Consider the following 21,243-nt stretch of genomic DNA (forward strand, 5'->3'; position numbering starts at 1 on the left):
TTGGCATCACCGGATCTGCCAGTACTTACTGGCACAACATACCACCCCAGACCCTGTTACCCATCTAAGCCCGGCCGAACTACTAATGGGACGGCGGCTCCGGACTACCTTGGACCGATTGCATCCCCAATATGATTCTGGCTATACACGGGACTACGAAAAAATAAGCAGGGCATTTGACATGGGGGGCCAGGTATTTGCCCAGAACTTCGGGTCTGCTCCCAAATGGGTGCCCGGCGTGATTACTCGCATAACCGGACCCTATTCCTACAGGGTCCGGCTGGCCGATGGAAGAGAATGGCGACGTCATGTAAACCAGTTGAGACGACGAGTTCCGAGCACGGAGGAACTACACCAAGAACAGGACTACCCGGAGCCGGCGGAGAACGCCGACCCGGCTCCAACTGCTAGGCCGGTTACTCCTACGGCCTTTTACGACAATACTGAATCCCCGGCAGGGGCCAGCCGGCCGAGCCAGGGACCCGGAGAGGGACGCCAACCCTCAAACCGTAGAGCGATCTCGCCGGAACACATACCTGGGTTTCCTGAAGTTCCCGCGCTGAGTAGTCCTTCCCCTAGGGCGGAGTCTTCATCTTCGGCGAGTCCAGAAAGGGCCTCGCCTAATCCTTCCGTAAGGGGGGAGTCGTCCTTAGCTGCAAGTCCGGCCCACATCCCTTCCACTCCTGTGGCAACATCATCCGCCCCGGAGCTTAGGAGATCAGGGCGGAGCCGGAGACGCCCAGCGTATTTAGATGACTACGCATGCGCGATCCAAGAGGGGAGGGGTGTTATATCTGTTGGCTCCAATAAAGTCCTCGCGGTTACGACCCGCTTAAGCCCTGGCAACAGCCAGGCAGTCCCTGATTGGGTTAGACGCGCTAGGATTAAAGCGGGAGTTTAAAGCCCTGTCATTGGTGTAGTTCCTGAGGCAGCAAGTATATAAGAGCTGTCAAGGGGGTTTTCGTTGCTACTGTTCCACACACTGTTCCGTTAGTTGAAATGTTAATAAACAGTTGAGTTCCTGCATCGCTCGAGTGGACCCTTTCTTTACCCACTAACAACCGATATAATACTAAGGACCCTCTTTCAATGACTTGCTAGAAGAATGGCCAGAGAACAGAGGTTCTGTTTTCACCCATTTAATGGACGGCACTAGAGACAAAATGGACTCTTAATTGGGCTGGTTTGGCACAGCAAGGTGGCAGTGACTAAAGCATGAGAGCAGGAATCCCTAGTGCAGTGGTTCCCAACCTTTTCTTGTTTGAGGCACAACCTTTTCTTGTTTGAGGCACCCTTGGAAAGCCTTTCAAAAGTTCCCGGCACCCTTATAAGGAAATAGATATTTAAAATCTCCGTAGCTCAAAAGTCCCCGGCACCCTCAAAAGATCTCACGGCACCCCTTAGTGCCGCGGCACACTGGTTGGGAACCACTGCCCTAGTGGGACAGAGGTTATGTTTCAAAAAAAATGCCCAAAGACATAAGATAAAGAATGAAAACAAACATAAAATATAAAAGACTGAACTAAGAAATCATCAGTATAGGATCAATCCAATAACAGTTAATAAGAGAATTAAAGCTAGTTAAATAGCATAAAATTGCTGCTAAACAGCTATTTATGCCAAACATAATGCTCTGCTTTTGTTATTTTGTTTACCTACATAACACAGATCTAAAGAATCATGTATTTCTAAAAAATATGTATGCTTATTATTACTTTTTAAGCTTGTTTTTTAAAATGTATGGAAGATTAAATAATATGTTTGTGTAACAATATAAATAGTTCAATTTAAACACTTTCCTTTGGGGCTGACAGCTGCTGAATGCATGACTCATATCTCTCCTGTGTGTTTCCTAACTAGAGAATGATATTCTCTTGCCCTAATACATCAGATGTTCACAAAATCTTGAATGTCACTTGCTGTGTTCTCAGCTTATTCACTGTATTTTTGATGGTGTACCAACCAAATTGTGTGAGAATCTCCTTTGCAGAAGCTGAAGTCCTTTCACCAGAAGAAACTCAAATGCAGTAAAGCATAGGGCTAGCTCAGTTTAATTGAGTGAAGTATCATATTATCCCTGGTAGTGATCATATCTAAAGCAGTAATGAGCTATCTGACACATTCTTGGAAGAAGAAAAAAAGACTTCAAGTGGTAAATGTCAGTTCTCATTTACAGAGAAGCTATAGGAAATATCCCATTTTCAGTCCTGCACACCTGTCATTTCTCAACTTCCATGGTTGTTTTGTGAGGTTCTTCCTAACTCTTTTTTTCTGTTTGAAAACGTAATTCTAAATTTAAAGGTATGGTCTTCCTGCTAATGTGGTGCCTTCCTCTCATCCCCCAAACAGCATTACCAACATCCATTCTGGCTAGGAATTGTAAAATGCAGCCTAATGTATCCACTTGGGGAAGGATGACAAGCATTCATGACCAGCAGACCTAACGTACTATCTCCGGTTGCCATGGCAACACGAAGGGCAACATGGCCTGCTCAGTTTTTTCCATCTGTGATCATTTTCCAAAGCAAAACCTAAAAAGATTAAGCCACATGCAGTACCCTCATAAAACAGTTACCACAGTAGACATGGCCTAGTTCAAAATATTCATTTAGCAACATGCAGATAGTGGTGGTTACTTTCAAACCCTCCACTTGGCATTCCCAGACTGCAGTCCTCATCACATTAGCTTTTCTTTCCCAGGCAGACTGACCCACTTTCTACATAATCATTACAGATGGTAAATTGATATTTGAGTCTATGTATTTATTTAGTTCAGAATTTTAACCCATTTTTCCATTCATATTCCCAGCTCTGTGCTCCTAATGAACAAACGATCAAACAACTGAAAAGACAATAAAAGCTACAAAAGATGATGTAGAAAAACTGCATTCCCAATGAAAAGAATAACGCAAACTATAAATGTGCTTTAAGGTTGAGTGGGGGACAATTTAACATTACCAGACAAGGAAGTTAGAATTATATCTGCTGATTTATCAGTAACTGGGTATAGCAATAGTACCTAGATTTACAGTATATACAGCCCTATAGTACTTTTCAGAATTCTTCAGATGGTTTACATATTGCCCAAAACTATCTGGGTCCTCATTTTACCAATCTCGGAAGGATGGAAGGCTGAGTCAATTTTGAGCCCACTGGGATCAAACTCCTGGCTGTGGGCAGAGTAACCTGCAATACTGCATTCTAACCACTGCACACCAGGGCTCAATAATAATACTGCCTATTAATAGGCAAATATTCAAGACCTCAGCTGGTATTTTTCCTCCTTATGGTTTTTTATCTTTAATTTAAATTGACTTGAACTAAAATCCTTGAGATACAGGAGGCCTTCATACAGGGAGCCTCTTTTGGCAGCCTTTCAAAAGTAGAACTGTGCTTTGCAAAATAGAATGCCTGGCTCTCCACCTCAAAAAAAAAATACAACCGGTCATGAAAGTAGTCAGACATCTCAAGGCAAGGAGTTATGGATCTTTCCTGCCACAACAGAGGATGCAAACTTCCTTGTTGCTACTAGCTTTCTTCTGATTTATATCTCTAAGTGGATTCTACCTTATAGTTGCCTGATACTTAAATTAAGCATGACTATAATATATGTGGGGTATGTGCATTAGAGAGCTTTTGTTTTGTAAATATTTACAAGGTTCCAAATAAAATATCTTATTATAGTTATAGTGGTGTGAGAGAACTATATCCTAAATCTTTGCTTCTGTTTTTTTTTTTTTTTTACAGATGGCTACACAACTGATGATATTGAATTTTACTGGCGTGGGGGTGATAATGCGGTTACAGGGGTGACAAAGATTGAACTGCCACAGTTCTCTATAGTGGATTACAAACTTATCACCAAGAAAGTTGTTTTCTCAACAGGTTTGTGAGGACATTGAGAAAGGGAAAGCTTCTTAAATGTAAAGCTGTTTAAACTGTTTTAATATCACACAATGGTGAACTACATGGTTTACAAAATAATTTGGGCTTCCAAATAACTTTGGATATGTTAATTAATGCACTGTTATATTATATCCAGTTGTTACAGATTGAAATTTCCGTGGCTTCTACCCAATATGGACAATAGCAGTTGCTCTCTGAATATAGTTATGTAGTAGAACACAGACTGAAGTTGCAGTTCTCTGCAAAGTTTTACCTAGGAATTAATTTTACTGAATACAACATATTTATTTCTGACTAAACATGCATAGGGTTGGCTTGTGTAAATAGTAAATTCTGAAGTTATTCAACAGTTATCTAAAGATCTGCCAGGGAAAGGACCTAGTATTTATTAGCAATTTTTTAAAGCAACTGTGTCTTTTTCTAGGACAATGCAACAGCTATAGACAGCAACCATGCAGTTGAGACAAAAGATGCAGATGCTTTAAAATGTTGAGAATTATGCTTGGTTCAAAGATTTTAGAGTTCTGAAGAGTTTCTTGGAATTAGATACATAGTGCTACACAGCCACAGAAAATAATTTTATATGCCTTATTCAGCAGTTTCAAAAGAGCAGTTAACAATCCAACTTTCTGTCTTCCAGACATACTCTCCTCTCAAAGCTAAATAGAAAAACCATCAACTTTATCCAGGCATTTTCACTATCGTAAAGTATACTATCCCTTTCAAATCTTTAATGGCTCCCTATAGAATAGTCATTAGCTGCTCTCTATTCTATTATTCAGACATCTAAACCTAGTTGAGTTGAGTTATTTTTTTTTATTTTGGCAAGTAGTCCTTGACAGAACAAGAAATTACTTTATGTAATCCATGGTTGAGAAATAACTTTCCAGTTTGCCAATCAGACCAAATCATAATTATTATTTTTATATAATGCAAATCTGTAGAATACAGCCTTTAGTTTGTTCTTAGCTTAGAGCGCAAAGCTTTGGAAGTAGCAGGATTAGAAATTCCATTTGAGACCTTAGTTGGACTCTTGAGGAAAGTTTAGATCCAGACAATTTATGAGATACAATTTCTGTATTTTTACTTGCCATGCCTTTTTATGTTTTCCTACAGATTTCTTTACTTTTTCACATGACTATACAGAGTCTATTCATTATAACTCTGCAGTGCTTTAGATTTGATACTGATAAATACTCCAGAGCACATAGGGATATGAATATGACATATTTCTGTCATATCCTTCCTGCAGCTGTGTTGAAACATGGCTGTTGCACATGTTATTCATGTGTTAATAGTACGTGCTTGTGTGTTTGCACGTATGTGTGGGTGTGGGTGGCACAAATAAATGCATCATTTTACTTACCCTCTTTCAACGTAAGTACTATTAAGTGAAGTGCAGAAATAGTATTAAAAATAATAAACCAAAGAAATTAAAGCCATGTGTTAAGAATAAGAAAATAAATCTGATTTATGCAGTTTTCACCAATAACTTTCCACATTTTCACTATATATTTACATATTTTTCCATCCTGGCAAAATATCCTGACTTCTACCACTTCCATGTTCTGATTCATTTATTATCTATTATTTTGTTCTTCAAATTTCACCCTTTTTTTTAAGGTTCCCCCCTAACTTCATACAACCATAACCTCTTTTGTCTTCCCGTACCTCTTAGTCATTCACTTTTCCTTCATATACTGTTTTGCAAATACTGGTAGATTGTCATTCACTCTCTTATGTGACCAAGCCATCTCAATGTATTTCTTTGTTCTTTATTCTCTTTTGTTTTCTGTCCACATTCATTCAGCACACCTAGATTCTTGACTTAATTTTCAGATCTGTGTTCCTTGTTGCTTTACTCTAAATTACATTTAGTGCAAATCATTGGGGTTTCAACCAATGACATGGCATCACCTGTATACAAAAGTATACATACATTGGAAGGGACGGAGGGAGATTTCACATGCTTCCCAATCTCCCTGTAAGAAAAATCAGTGGAGAAGCCACCAGGAAGTCAGAAGTCATTCCTGTTCCCAGTGCTTTTTTGCTCAGCAGGGTCATTCTGTTTCTCTGTTTAAGTAAAGAAATACCTTTGAAAGGATAAGCCAGCCAGTCATAGGTTGTCTAGTATAAAATAAACTTCATTTTTGTAGAAGGATTGGCAAAGCCAGAGTAAGGTGTGTGAAAGAGGGTGGGGGGGGGCGTCTGTTGAAGAACGAATATCTGATCTGCAAACTCATTGCCGAGCATACAACCACGTTATTCTTTCAAAAATTTTATTTTAGTTATTGTGCTCTTTTGGTTAGAAAACTGTTAAACCTCTCCCCAGATGTGCTTGACAAACTAATCACGCTATAATTTTTGTATTCGTATTCTGTTTTTCCATTAGTATAGAAATAGTAATAGCAATAGCACTTAGACTTATATACTGCCCCATAGTGCTTTACAGCATTCTCTGGGCAGTTTACAATGGCAACATATTGCCCCCCCCCACCTGCAGGCAATCTGGACCCTTATTTTACCAACTTCAGAAGAATAGAAGGCTGAATCAATTTTCAGTCCATCAGGATCGAATTCCAGACTGTGGGCAGAGTTAGCCTGCAGTACTGCATTCTAACCACTGCACCACCAGGGCAGTGTTATAGTATATAGGAGAAGCAACAGGTTTGTTTACAATTGTCAGGCATAGGTATAATCTTTACCTTTATGTTAAATGTCATAACCACTCAGTTAACCAACCAAATTTATATTACATTATTTTACATTACATTATTTTATATTACATTATAAAATTACATTATTTTAAGCCTTCTCAATTTTTAGTTCTGTTCTCAACATGCAATTACCTTTTTGTATTCATTTCCATCATCTTAGTTTTATCCCAAATAATTTCATTACTTTAATTTTTGATTCCATTCACTCTGGTGAAGACTTTATTTACTCTTTTTTCTAACCCAGCAAACAACAACAAAAAACTTTGCCCCTCCTTGCCCACACAATTTTATACAGTCAAAATTTACTTGTAGGAAATCATGTGTTTGACCCCTCCCTTGGGCACAGGCTGATCATCTACATTACCTGCATTTTCTCTGCCTTTGCTGTCTATCTATGTTCCTTGTAAATTTCTTTTTTCTCTATGCAGATATTATACAATTCCTTTCTGTCATTTTCATTTTAGCAGAAATCTTACTTTATTTTTTTTTTCATTTATAACACTTCATCATTCCACCAGTCATTTTTCTTTTTATCATAACTTTTCTCATTATCATAACTCCACACACTTCTATGGCATTAGGCAGCATAATTCTTTTCAGTCTGTTCTAAGCAGTTTCCACATCCATTTTCATCACTTCCACTTCACATAGATGCTGTTAGAAAATTTAATTTAATTTCCAACAGGACCTGTATTTTGTTTTCCTGCAGTCATTCTACTTCCATGAAAGTTTCTTTCTCTTCTTTAAATGTCCATTTTTTTTCCTCAATAAATTTACCAAAAAGAATAATCCAGCCCACACTGAGAACCTCTTATTACCCTGAAGACCTTCACCAGTTCTCTCAAACTTAATAAAATTAATTAAATTTCAATGATCATCCTCGTTCTTTCATTATAACTATTCACTGCAGTATAACATGAAAGTATCACCAACCTATGGATTCCTATTCCTCATACAATTTGGATAGCAAAATACTTTCTAACATGTATATTCTACCCTTTTATCCATACTTAAACCCACACCTTCATTTTCCCACGTGTATGCATTTAATCTAGCCCATGTCATGACATCATTTTTTTCAGATCTATTAATCCTTTCCCATTCTTTTAGTTTTACAAATACGCAATTTACGTTTTTCTTCCTTTCATTTGTAAATTCATGCTTTTTCTCATTCACCGCCTTTACATTCCAAGTCATTATTTTCCATATTCTATAGTCATCAACAGATGAATCCATAGAGATTGACCTCTGATACACTTCTTGGCTCTGGTCAGTCAAGGCTTTCAGCTACTATACTAGTTCTAGATTAAGGATTTTATCCTGTAAAAATAACATAAGCATGCTGGGTGTTGATTGCACATATAATCAACAAATAAGTAACACTACAGATTGTAGTCTTCACTTTTTCTATATTATTAAAAAGTGTTCTGTGAAAGCTATGACTATGTACTGTTGTCATATCTCAACCATTTGGATAAGCAGGCAGTGTACTGACCACACTCAATATACAAAACTGTTCGTTGCCTTTTGAAAACTTTCTTTAGGTATAAGTTAAGATGCCTAGGTTCTTTGTTCCTTTGTTAAGTTAATGGCATTTTCATCTCAATAGCCATAATAGTCTGAAATTGTCTGTTTACATGATATTTGTTCAAACAGTATTTGTTTTTGTTCTAGGTTCTTATCCCAGGTTGTCCCTAAGTTTTAAACTTAAGAGAAACATTGGCTATTTCATTCTGCAGACTTATATGCCTTCTATTCTGATCACTATTCTGTCTTGGGTATCATTCTGGATTAATTATGATGCGTCAGCTGCAAGAGTGGCTTTAGGTAGGTATTTTTTATTTACTCACATTGAATATGCTAACTATATAAACATATATACTTAGATCGTATGATTGTATGAGTGGAAAATTTACTGCTGACCAGCATTTGCACTTAAGTAAATTGGTTCCAAGTTATCTAAAATAGTTATGGTAACTTAACTGAAATGTGAACTCATCTGGACTACATGAAATGTGCTCTGGTGTGATGCAGCATTATTACATCGTGTCATTGCAACTCCAGTTTAAGAGTCTATGTTTGACTAATTATATTGCAGCTGAAACATTAAACACGTTCTCTTGTAAATTAAATAAACAGAAATACACAAACCGCATTTTGTTCTAATCCTGATCGCTTTTACTGTATTATGTTTATGTTATTGATAATGTGAAAAATTTTATTGGATTCCTCATGTGATTTTACCACTTAATTTACAAAGGAAACGGAGAAAACATCAACTTCAGATAAAAAACCCTAGATCTGACTAATGTCAGTAATAAAGCTGGAAAAGACTCAGTGATGGTTTCAAAAACTTTTACTACCAGTTCTGTGGATGTGGCTTGGTAGGTGTGGCATGGCTTGGTGGGCATGGCAGGGGAAGGATACTGTAAAATCTCCATTCCCACCCCACTCCGGGGAAGTATACTGTAAAATCTCCATTCCCTCCCCACTCCAGGGGAAGGATACTGCAAAATCCCCATTTCCTCCCGATCAGCTGGGACTTGGGAGGCAGAGAATAGGTGGGGGCGGGGCCAGTCAGAATTTTTACAACCGGTTCTCCAAACTACCCAAAATTTCCGCTACCGGTTCTCCAGAACTGGTCAGAACCTGCTGAAACCCACCTCTTAAAAGACTCCTATTCAAATTCAACTGTCAGCTATGAGAAAAAAGAACAAGCATTATTCTCAGAGAAAACCACCAATTAGCCAAGCAAAATCAGCGGATCTGAATTAGACATAAGATGCCACCTTAAAGAACTGGTCTATCTGAGCTTCCTTTTCTTTCTAACCCTAAACCCTTATCTGTTCTGTCTATTTGTTTTATATCTGAAAGCAACCTCTCCCTACTTTAAAACCACCTCTGAATGCTGTGAGGGTTAAAGATAATTTGAAAAAAGAGTTGCGGATATAATAAATATTCCTTTCCATCCACCCAAAACCTGAGGTGCTGCTGCTCATCAGGATAAGTAATACTAAATTAGAACTATATGCTGATTCAATATAAAGTAGCTTCTAGAATTTCTTACTCAAGAATACTGTAAGATTCAATTGCCCTTCTCTTACAGTCAGTATCAGATGAACATAAAGCAATATTCTTAACTAATAGGATTATGTTGTTTTCTGCTAATTTCTTCTTTCAAATTCTACAAATTACAAAATTTGCCAAAAATAATCCTATAAAGAATAATCGCCAGGAGGTATATATTTAGATATTATTGTCTTGCTGCTATTTCAGGTTTGTTACCTATGAATAACAACTCCTTGTTATGCAGGCAATGAATCACACAGATGCTTCCTGTAATTTTGAATCTTTTAGGACTGATGGGAACTATACTCAGTACAGTCTACAGGATGCATTGTCTATATCATAATATCTGAAACTAATAGCTGGTTTGGTCCCTGGTAGAGTACCCAAGATTGAGGAAGACACTTCCCCATAGGGATGAAGAGGAAATTTTATATCTTACACCAGTAAATAAATATTTGTCTGACGTGGGACTTCGTACTCTATTCATAGATTTAATGCTATCTTCTATTTTCTGGAGAGATAAAATGTAGATAGATTAGAAAGAAAACAGAACAAAAAACAGAATAATAGAGTTGGAAGGACCTTGGAGGTCTTCTAGTCTAACCTGCTTACGCAGGAAACCTTATACCACTTCAAATGCTTATCCAATATCTTCTTAAAACTTCCAGTGTTAGAGCATTCACAACTTCTGGAGGCAAGTTGTTCCACTGGTTAATTGTTCTAACTGTCAGGAAATTTCTCCTTAGTTCTAGGTTGCTTCTCTCCTTGATTAGTTTCCACCCATGCTTCTTGTCCTGCCCTCAGGTGCTTTGGAGAATAGTTTGATTCCCCTTCTTTGTGGCAGCCCCTGAGATATTGGAATGTTCCTATCATGTCACCCCTAAACTAGACATACCCAGTTCACATGCCCGTGAGACGCCTTGCTTGCATGTCACACACACGCACCGCTGGGAAAAAAAAAGGATGGAAGGAAGGAAGGAAGGAAGGATGGATTGATGGATGGAGGCGACCGCTTTGAAGCGCAACCCTTCTCCCGCAACTAAGGGGGTCAATGTTTTCCCAATCCTAGGGTGTGGAAACAGTCATTCTTTCTTCCCCTAGTCTCTCCCGAGATCGCACTGCAGCGCCCATCATCCCCAGCCGGCAATCTGAGCTCGTGCCATCGATGTGGTCCTTGAACTTCCTCCTTGTTTCTAACCCAGCCTAGGATGGCCGGCGTGGAGGGTATGGTGGTGGTAAACGACCAGGAGAAAGCTTTCGCTCTTTTCGAGAGGTCCTCTTGGAAGGCTGCCTTGGAAAGGGAAAGTGGGAGGGGCAGAGATTTCTCCTCAAAGGTCCCCTTGGAAGGCTGGGTTGGAAAGGGAAAGGCTATTCAGCTACAACTTCGTGTTTAGGTTTTGTCTTTGAAGCGAGATAATGATAGCTAGCTAGCTAGCTAATTAGATAGATAGATTATATCTCAGATTAGAATAGACAGACTTTGTTTTGTAGGGATTTTTGACTTTTTTCAGCTACTTATTTGCCCAGATATTTTAAATCAAATTGTATTTAACGTTATTTTTTTTTATTTTTTGTTTCACTTGGTCTGCATTTCAATTTTAGATTATTTTACTACACTTTAAACTTGCTGGTTCTTTGGGATTAAGGTACCATTTATAAATTTAAAAATAAACAAAAATGTTTGTTATTTATTTACTCACATTGAATATGCTAACTATATAAACATATATACTTAGATCGTATGATTGTATGAGTGGAAAATTTACTGCTGACCAGCATTTGCACTTAAGTAAATTGGTTCCAAGTTATCTAAAATAGTTATGGTAACTTAACTGAAATGTGAACTCATCTGGACTACATGAAATGTGCTCTGGTGTGATGCAGCATTATTACATCGTGTCATTGCAACTCCAGTTTAAGAGTCTATGTTTGACTAATTATATTGCAGCTGAAACATTAAACACGTTCTCTTGTAAATTAAATAAACAGAAATACACAAACCGCATTTTGTTCTAATCCTGATCGCTTTTACTGTATTATGTTTATGTTATTGATAATGTGAAAAATTTTATTGGATTCCTCATGTGATTTTACCACTTAATTTACAAAGGAAACGGAGAAAACATCAACTTCAGATAAAAAACCCTAGATCTGACTAATGTCAGTAATAAAGCTGGAAAAGACTCAGTGATGGGTTTCAAAAACTTTTACTACCAGTTCTGTGGGTGTGGCTTGGTAGGTGTGGCATGGCTTGGTGGGCATGGCAGGGGAAGGATACTGTAAAATCTCCATTCCCACCCCACTCCGGGGAAGTATACTGTAAAATCTCCATTCCCTCCCCACTCCAGGGGAAGGATACTGTAAAACCTCCATTCCCTCCCCACTCCAGGGGAAGGATACTGTAAAATCTCCATTCCCTCCCCACTCCAGGGGAAGGATACTGTAAAATCTCCATTCCCACCCCACTCCGGGGAAGTATACTGTAAAATCTCCATTCCCTCCCCACTCCAGGGGATGGATACTGCAAAATCCCCATTTCCTCCCGATCAGCTGGGACTTGGGAGGCAGAGAATAGGTGGGGGCGGGGCCAGTCAGAATTTTTACAACCGGTTCTCCAAACCACCCAAAATTTCCGCTACCGGTTCTCCAGAACTGGTCAGAACCTGCTGAAACCCACCTCTTAAAAGACTCCTATTCAAATTCAACTGTCAGCTATGAGAAAAAAGAACAAGCATTATTCTCAGAGAAAACCACCAGTTAGCCAAGCAAAATCAGCGGATCTGAATTAGACATGCCACCTTAAAGAACTGGTCTATCTGAGCTTCCTTTTCTTTCTAACCCTAAACCCTTATCTGTTCTGTCTATTTGTTTTATATCTGAAAGCAACCTCTCCCTACTTTAAAACCACCTCTGAATGCTGTGAGGGTTAAAGATAATTTGAAAAGAGAGTTGCGGATATAATAAATATTCCTTTCCATCCCCCCAAAACCTGAGGTGCTGCTGCTCATCAGGATAAGTAATACTAAATTAGAACTATATGCTGATTCAATATAAGGTAGCTTCTAGAATTTCTTACTCAAGAATACTGTAAGATTCAATTGCCCTTCTCTTACAGTCAGTATCAGATGAACATAAAGCAATATTCTTAACTAATAGGATTATGTTGTTTTCTGCTAATTTCTTCTTTCAAATTCTACAAATTACAAAATTTGCCAAAAATAATCCTATAAAGAATAATCGCCAGGAGGTATATATTTAGATATTATTGTCTTGCTGCTATTTCAGGTTTGTTACCTATGAATAACAACTCCTTGTTATGCAGGCAATGAATCACACAGATGCTTCCTGTAATTTTGAATCTTTTAGGACTGATGGGAACTATACTCAGTACAGTCTACAGGATGCATTGTCTATATCATAATATCTGAAACTAATAGCTGGTTTGGTCCCTGGTAGAGTACCCAAGATTGAGGAAGACACTTCCGCCCATAGGGATGAAGAGGAAATTTTATATCTTACACCAGTAAATAAATATTTGTCTGACGTAGGACTTCGTACTCTATTCATAGATTTAATGCTATCTTCTATTTTCTGGAGAGATAAAAATGTAGATAGATTATATCTCAGATTAGAATAGACAGACTTTTGTTTTGTAGGGATTTTTGACTTTTTTCAGCTACTTATTTGCCCAGATATTTTAAATCAAATTGTATTTAACGTTATTTTTTTTTATTTTTTGTTTCACTTGGTCTGCATTTCAATTTTAGATTATTTTACTACACTTTAAACTTGCTGGTTCTTTGGGATTAAGGTACCATTTATTTCTAACCCTAAACCCTTATCTGTTCTGTCTATTTGTTTTATATCTGAAAGCAACCTCTCCCTACTTTAAAACCACCTCTGAATGCTGTGAGGGTTAAAGATAATTTGAAAAGAGAGTTGCGGATATAATAAATATTCCTTTCCATCCCCCCAAAACCTGAGGTGCTGCTGCTCATCAGGATAAGTAATACTAAATTAGAACTATATGCTGATTCAATATAAGGTAGCTTCTAGAATTTCTTACTCAAGAATACTGTAAGATTCAATTGCCCTTCTCTTACAGTCAGTATCAGATGAACATAAAGCAATATTCTTAACTAATAGGATTATGTTGTTTTCTGCTAATTTCTTCTTTCAAATTCTACAAATTACAAAATTTGCCAAAAATAATCCTATAAAGAATAATCGCCAGGAGGTATATATTTAGATATTATTGTCTTGCTGCTATTTCAGGTTTGTTACCTATGAATAACAACTTCTTGTTATGCAGGCAATGAATCACACAGATGCTTCCTGTAATTTTGAATCTTTTAGGACTGATGGGAACTATACTCAGTACAGTCTACAGGATGCATTGTCTATATCATAATATCTGAAACTAATAACTGGTTTGGTCCCTGGTAGAGGACCCAAGATTGAGGAAGACACTTCCCACCCATAGGGATGAAGAGGAAATTTTATATCTTACACCAGTAAATAAATATTTGTCTGACGTAGGACTTCGTACTCTATTCATAGATTTAATGCTATCTTCTATTTTCTGGAGAGATAAAAATGTAGATAGATTATATCTCAGATTAGAGTAGACAGACTTTTGTTTTGTAGGGATTTTTGACTTTTTTCAGCTACTTATTTGCCCAGATATTTTAAATCAAATTGTATTTAACGTTATTTTTTTTTATTTTTTGTTTCACTTGGTCTGCATTTCAATTTTAGATTATTTTACTACACTTTAAACTTGCTGGTTCTTTGGGATTAAGGTACCATTTATAAATTTAAAAATAAACAAAAATGTTTGTTATTTATTTACTCCATTTCTATTTCAAGACCATGAGATGGGGCACACAGTACTTCTCCTTTAATTTCAGTTCAAAATAATTTAAGAGATAGCAAACAAAGTATATCCATTGTACTTTGTCCTGTGTAGGGTTTCCCAGATCCTAATCTAACCATGGCAATCACATTACTGCACACAAATCAAACATTAGAGTGAGATCTTCCCAACAAAACTGTTTCTTTAAGAAAATTCTGATTTCTTATGCAGCTTTAATATATGTTGTAGTTTTGTAGTTTAAAAGTAATATATGTCAATGTCTGTTTATTTTGTAATGAACCCTTGAATTTTATTAGAATTGGTTTTTGTTATGCATCTTCCAATACATCCAAAGATCCAAATCGTCCAATTGTGTATGCCTTAATAGCTTATAAGAAGAAATATTACTATAATGTAAGATGTGTTAAACATACTGTCAACTGTTCCTTCAATGCAAGATGCCATGAGCTCCATTTCAAGCTCCTAAACTCTAAACAAGATTTTTTTTCTCTGGCAACCAAACCAAACATTTTAAACCAGAAAACAACATATAAAATCATCTTAACTATAAAGAACTTGAAGTGGAAAAACAGCAGCCTCCATCCCGCCTGTGGTAACATCTCTGTTTAACAAATCATCAGGAGAAGGAACTTTCCTTGCACTTTAACAGAGCTCAATTAAACCCAAATTTGCATCATTTGTGTGCATAATTGATATAAATGCTGTCATTTGCAGTAAAACTTCAATTTAATTGACACACCCTCAGTTTACCAAGCATTAGTCTATTAAACAGCGGTAAACTCATTCATTGTAACTGAACCATTAAACCAAAATTTTACTGCATTTCCTTGATGTTGGTTTGCATATTTAATAATGCTTACAGTTTTCTTAGCACCACCATAACAAAATCAAACAACAATGAAAGCAGGAGTAAAATGTAAGAATGAAGCTTCTTTTTACTCCTCTTTCATTTTCTGGATATACCCATGTTGCACCCTATACTACAATGATCTTTGTACATTAACGAGACAAACAAACACATACATGCCATACACACAGAAAAACAGAAAACATAAATGCCTACTAAATTGGAGTTTTGTGATGTTTTGCAGGGATTACAACGGTGCTGACAATGACAACCATTAATACCCATCTGCGAGAAACACTGCCCAAAATCCCCTATGTGAAAGCCATCGACATGTATCTGATGGGCTGCTTTGTCTTTGTGTTCATGGCTCTTCTGGAGTATGCCTTGGTGAACTATATCTTTTTTGGGAGGGGACCCCAGCGCCAGAAGAAAGCAGCAGAAAGAGCTGCCAGTGCTAACAATGAGAAATTACGAATGGATGTCAACAAGGTAAATTGAAATGGGAAGTTTATAGAGTGTCCTCTCCCAGTTGCCGTATTAGATAATTCATTTCTTCCTAACAGGCCTTTCAAAAGCAATAGCCTCTGCCAAACAAGTCACATAGGAATAAGAGAGTAACATCTTGGCTTTTAAGATAGAGTTTTCCAGATGATCAGAAGCTCCAATGCAATGAAAATGTACCCTTATTTACAGCTGGAGGATTATCCAGTCTAATGAAAATATAAATGAAAACTGATCTACAGCTTTTCATTACATAGAGGTCAAATAAGCCCATTTAAAAGCAATCAAATGAATAAGACATGCTGAAGTTTAATTTTTTTAAAAAAGCAAGGCAAACATTTGTTTAGTTAGAATTGTTTTCCCCTTTTTTCACACTTATGGTGTGCTCAACTCCTGCATATGAATATTTATTTTATTTAAATTTGGTTACCATTTTTATGCTATCTAATTACATTGTTCTTTGGGTGGTTTACAAGAGAGAAACACAATACAGATAATAACCAGTAGTAAAAGCAACATTTAAAAAACTATTTGCAGTAGGTAAATAAGATACACATACACATATAAGCAATTTATAATAAGAATTAAATTGGAAGTGCTCCTGACAGTTTTGCTTCATAATAGAATGATCCAATTCACATGATTTTAGTTAGTACTCCGAATCAGAAATGGTCAAGAGTTACATGATGTTAAGCAAAAAAACTAGTGTTGTAGGCAATTGACTTCTGATTCCAAAATAAATAATAATTATTTGATGTACAAAGAATCATCTTGAAAAATAATCTTTTAATGCATTAGGAGTCCACATTGTCATTTTAATGGAACTTTCTTTCCTCAAGGTTGATTTCCAAGATCTATACATTGCACATTCAATTTTTTATCATATTTCAGGGTGATGTTTGAAGACTTTTACAATCCAAAATGATGGCTAAAAGTGCTAAAGAGCTGCATGAAGTCTTATGAGAAAAAACAAGTGTGTGTGTGTGTGTGTGTGTGTGTGTGTTTATTCATTTATTTATTTTACAGGTTAGCATGTTAACAATATATTTTTACAGCAAAGACATCAGTGGAAATCTAGTTCCACTGAAGTACAGAATAAATCCAGATAATATATATTTTTGTAAAATTGTATGTTTATAAAAACTTTTATAAATAATGTTTTCAAGCCAAACTCTTTATCAGTATCAGTATCAAATTAAGAAAAGGAGATCAGAGATATATTGAAGATTGTATAATTCCAGATTAGATTTTTTTAAATTTCTTCTTTTCCAGCCCCAGTATTATAATAATGGTGCTGTGATAATTTTATTTGCTTATAAGTTACAAGTGGTAAACTGCACAATGACTGACTAAATAGCATAGACATCTCTCTTGCTAGCCTTATCTAGCTTCTATATTTAGTTTTATTAAAATATATTATGCAGTATAGAGGCAGGGAAAAGAAGGATAAACTAGCATTCATCAATTTTCAGTATAAGTGATATACTGCTTTCATTAGTGGCTTTTCACAAGAAAATAATTTAGAAAACATTGACAAATTATGTTAATTAAAATATACTACACAACATAATCATGTTTACTTAAAAAGTTAAGTTTCATGGAGTTTGGAGGGATTTATGGTTGATCTGATTTAAGCAGGTACCCTTACATTGAATTAAATTGAAATTAATAGAAGTTTAAATAATTTATGGATAGCTCTGTATCTCCTGTATCTCTTTGGATGTCTAGCCCATTTCATGTATTTCAGTAAAAATACTGAACCTATTGAAAAATATTTTCCACAGTATTCGGCATATGCTACAAATACTAACTCTGAGGAAAATTCTATTTCCTCCAGTGAGTCAAATTCCCAAAAACACATATAAAAATTAAAATCCTAATTACAATTTACCTTTTTATTACTGTGGATGTTGAAAATGTCAGTGAGTTTAGAGTGCCATATGTTCTCGCAAATGGGTTTGAGTTGTATTTTTTTTTGTCTAGTAATTTACAGCAAGGGGGCAATTGCTGGAGAGACAATACTCTTCTGCCCTAATTAACATTCGTAAATTGGCTGACATGGTCATTATTTTTGTCAGGTGGAAGTTGGAAAAGAGGAGTTATGCAGCAGGAGGGGCAAGAATAGTGTTCTGCAGTATGCAACAGAAGGCAAAACAGCAAATGTCTCGGTTGGCAAAGGGTGCCCCCTGGAGGCACTGCTTTCCAGAAGTCAAAAAGACTTTTGCTCAAGGTCTATGGAGATTCTCAGTCATTGAGGTCATGATTATCCAAAGGTGCTTTTTCAAGAGGCAACTGGACTTTCTTTGTTGTTCCTTAAAGACGTTTCGCTTCTCATCCAAAAAGCTTCCTCCGTTCTGACTGTCGGAAGTGACAATAATGACAATCATTTTGAGAATCATAGGATCTTTAGAACACAAGACTTGTTCTTAATTGAAACCAAGCAGGAAACAGAAGACAAGAGCATTATTCCAGTAATGGCTTAGAATGTTTTATTAATGTCACTTAGCCAATGAAATAACAAACAAAATAGCATAAAAGGCTAAATAAAAGAAAATAAAAACCTTATTTCTGTATCACTCCGTACCAAAATGTAGCTTATTTTCATTTTATTTTTATTTTGGCGCAACAATGGCAGGATGAGGTTTGAAAATGCTAGAAGCCACTAAGTTGAGAAATTACCTATAGATGCCTTCTATACCACATTCTTACAAAATAATATAATAAACAAAGCAATAATGTGAGTTCTTAGGGTAGAAAAATAGTATGTAACTTCTGAAATAAAACAATGGAAGAAGGAAGTATAAAAAGAATAGAATTAAAACTGCCTAATTTTAAAAGACTAACAATAGATATTTGGGAACCTGGCTCCTTACAAACTTAAAAATGAATGCAGCTTTTTAAAATTTAATTGCAGTGTTCTATGTAGATCAGATCTTATTTCTGTTAGGTTGATGCTTGGGGTTTTATGGAATAAAATCCTCAACTTACAATCATGATGGGCACCAAAATTTCAGCCATAAATTGTTCATCAGTACAGAGGCATCATGTGATTAGACCTTATTTTTCAACCATTTTCATGGCAGTTGTTATGCAAATCACATGGCATTAAACAGATCATGTGGCTTTAAATCTGAATCCATTCCATCTCCCAAAGATTGCAAATCACTGTCATGCAACGTAGGATGTTGCAACTGGTCATAAATGCAAGCCAACTATCAAGCACTTGAGATGCCATGAATACAGAGGAGCAGTGTGATATTTTACATCAATTGAAAGTGCTTTAAATCCAAAAAGCCTCCTTTCCGAGGCCATTGTAACCGCGTTTGATCGTAAGTCATTTCATTCATTTCATTTCATTTATTTGATTTTTATACCGCCCTTCTCCCGAAGGACTCAGGGCGGTGTACAGGCAAATAAAAACAGACAAGACAATAATCTATAAAATGCAAAATTAAAAAACTTATTATAATTTGCCTAAAATTTTAAAATATATAGAAATTAAAACCCCGTTTAAAATTAATAATAAAACTATACAATCCATAAAATTTAAGCCAGCCCCGCGCGAATAAAAAGATGCGTCTTCAGTTCGCGGCGAAAGGTCCGAAGGTCAGGTATTTGGCGTAAACCCGGGGGAAGTTCATTCCAGAGTGTGGTAGTCAAAGACTACCTGTAGAACATTTTATAAATTGGCTAAAATATGATCTTTTTAAAAAAAAATAGCTTTGTTTAACAATCATACAACATATAGAGGTCTACAAGTATAGAGAGTTATTCATTTCCTTGTTTTAAGAAATATATCAACAGTAGTCTGTGATTATTTTATTATTATTATTTAGTTTACTTATAATCTTTTTAGTTTACTTAGAACAAAGGTATATTTTTGTTTTTAAAAATGATATTGATGAATAAAAAGATAATGACTGATGTTGTGCAATCATTATTCAATAACACAATTAGTAATTGCTCTAATAAAAGAAGTATCAAAAGAAAATATTTCTATATCTGAGGGATTACTTCTCCCCACTCTTATTGGCTTGTCCCCATTAGATTTAGCAGAAAGGGCCCCATCATCTCGGGACCTAAGTTTGGTGAGTCCTAGAACACGTGCCTTCTCTAAATGGCACCCGCCTTAAGAAATATCCTTTGTCTCAAAATTAGATTATGTATATCCATTTTGATAGTCTGAAAGGCACTCAAGACTGATTATGTTATCAGGCCTGGGACTCCCAGGGCACTGGAGACTTGCTGAGATGCCTCTATTGTTGAGGGATGATCCCTTACATCACCTAGAGTTTGTATATTTGATTTTTTATGATATTTATTAATATGGATTTTTACATATCTGTAGTTTTTTACACTGTTGTTTTATCTCATTGTCAATGTGCTACCCAGAATTGCTTTTGTAAGATAGGTGACTATATAAATTAAAGAAAGGAAGGAAGAAGTTTGAGTTTAATTCAAAAATATCTATATTATTATAGAGAATTTATATAGCGATAAACTCTATATTTATTATTTATAAATGATTAGAAAAAGAAAAAAACTAAAAATAGTATAGATGAATATTTAATTTCTGAGTTCTTCCTTTGTAATCCAAAATTCAAAGTACCTGTTGATATAAGCTTTACATCTCTAAACTGATTTCTAAATGTTTTTTGCAGAATACATTAATTAATGTTCTCTCTTGAGGGGCAATGTCTATAATGTTATAGATTTGCACTGTGGAAGAAATCATGTCAAATTTCACAAAGGTAGATTCAGAAGTATTACTTGATAAGTAAATATATCCTACAGGAATGTTTAACAGATAGTGGTAAATAATTTTGATTTGCACATATTCTCAAAAATATTTCTCTGTAGAGATTAATGAGAGTCTTAAACAGCAACATTTTGGGGTGTTTAGTGTCACACAGAGGCCAGAAAAAGAGTTCTGATCTCACCTTTGATGCATCTGATGCATTTCCAGATCATGCACAGCCGTAAATTTTAGTCATTCCATTACTGCCCACAACCTCATAATCCCATCCAGATATGCAATGGTGAAACAAAACTTCAACAAAGGAAAAGCATTCAGAAAGTCCACTCCTTTCCTAACTGCTCAGTGTTTCTAAAATTCTCATAAAGTCTTACAATAATTTAAGTTTCTTTCAAATTATTTTGGAGGGATATCTCATCTCAAGGAGTGTTCTAAAAAGTGTTCTAAGCAACCTAATTGATTTGGTATTCATATGTTGGCCAAATCTGATATCTACAGGATCATAAATTTAAACATCTAAATCAGAATTTTCAGCTATATGTGTACATTCTGAGAACACCAGCACTATATG

General features: G+C 36.1%; 1 protein-coding gene across 2 annotated transcripts in view; it reads left to right on the top strand.

The window, feature by feature from the left end:
- Nucleotides 1-21,243, top strand: part of GABRB2 (gamma-aminobutyric acid type A receptor subunit beta2) — a 120,186-nt gene that overhangs the window by 82,255 nt on the left and 16,688 nt on the right. For both annotated transcript variants that reach the window (XM_058169275.1, XM_058169276.1), the window contains exons 6-8: nucleotides 3,748-3,885; nucleotides 8,298-8,450; nucleotides 15,660-15,904. In XM_058169275.1, the coding sequence (XP_058025258.1) occupies nucleotides 3,748-3,885; nucleotides 8,298-8,450; nucleotides 15,660-15,904 (536 nt within the window). The remainder of the gene's footprint in view (nucleotides 1-3,747; nucleotides 3,886-8,297; nucleotides 8,451-15,659; nucleotides 15,905-21,243) is intronic.

The sequence above is a fragment of the Ahaetulla prasina genome, chromosome 2 (assembly GCF_028640845.1).
Source record: "Ahaetulla prasina isolate Xishuangbanna chromosome 2, ASM2864084v1, whole genome shotgun sequence".
Classification (NCBI taxonomy): domain Eukaryota; kingdom Metazoa; phylum Chordata; class Lepidosauria; order Squamata; family Colubridae; genus Ahaetulla; species Ahaetulla prasina.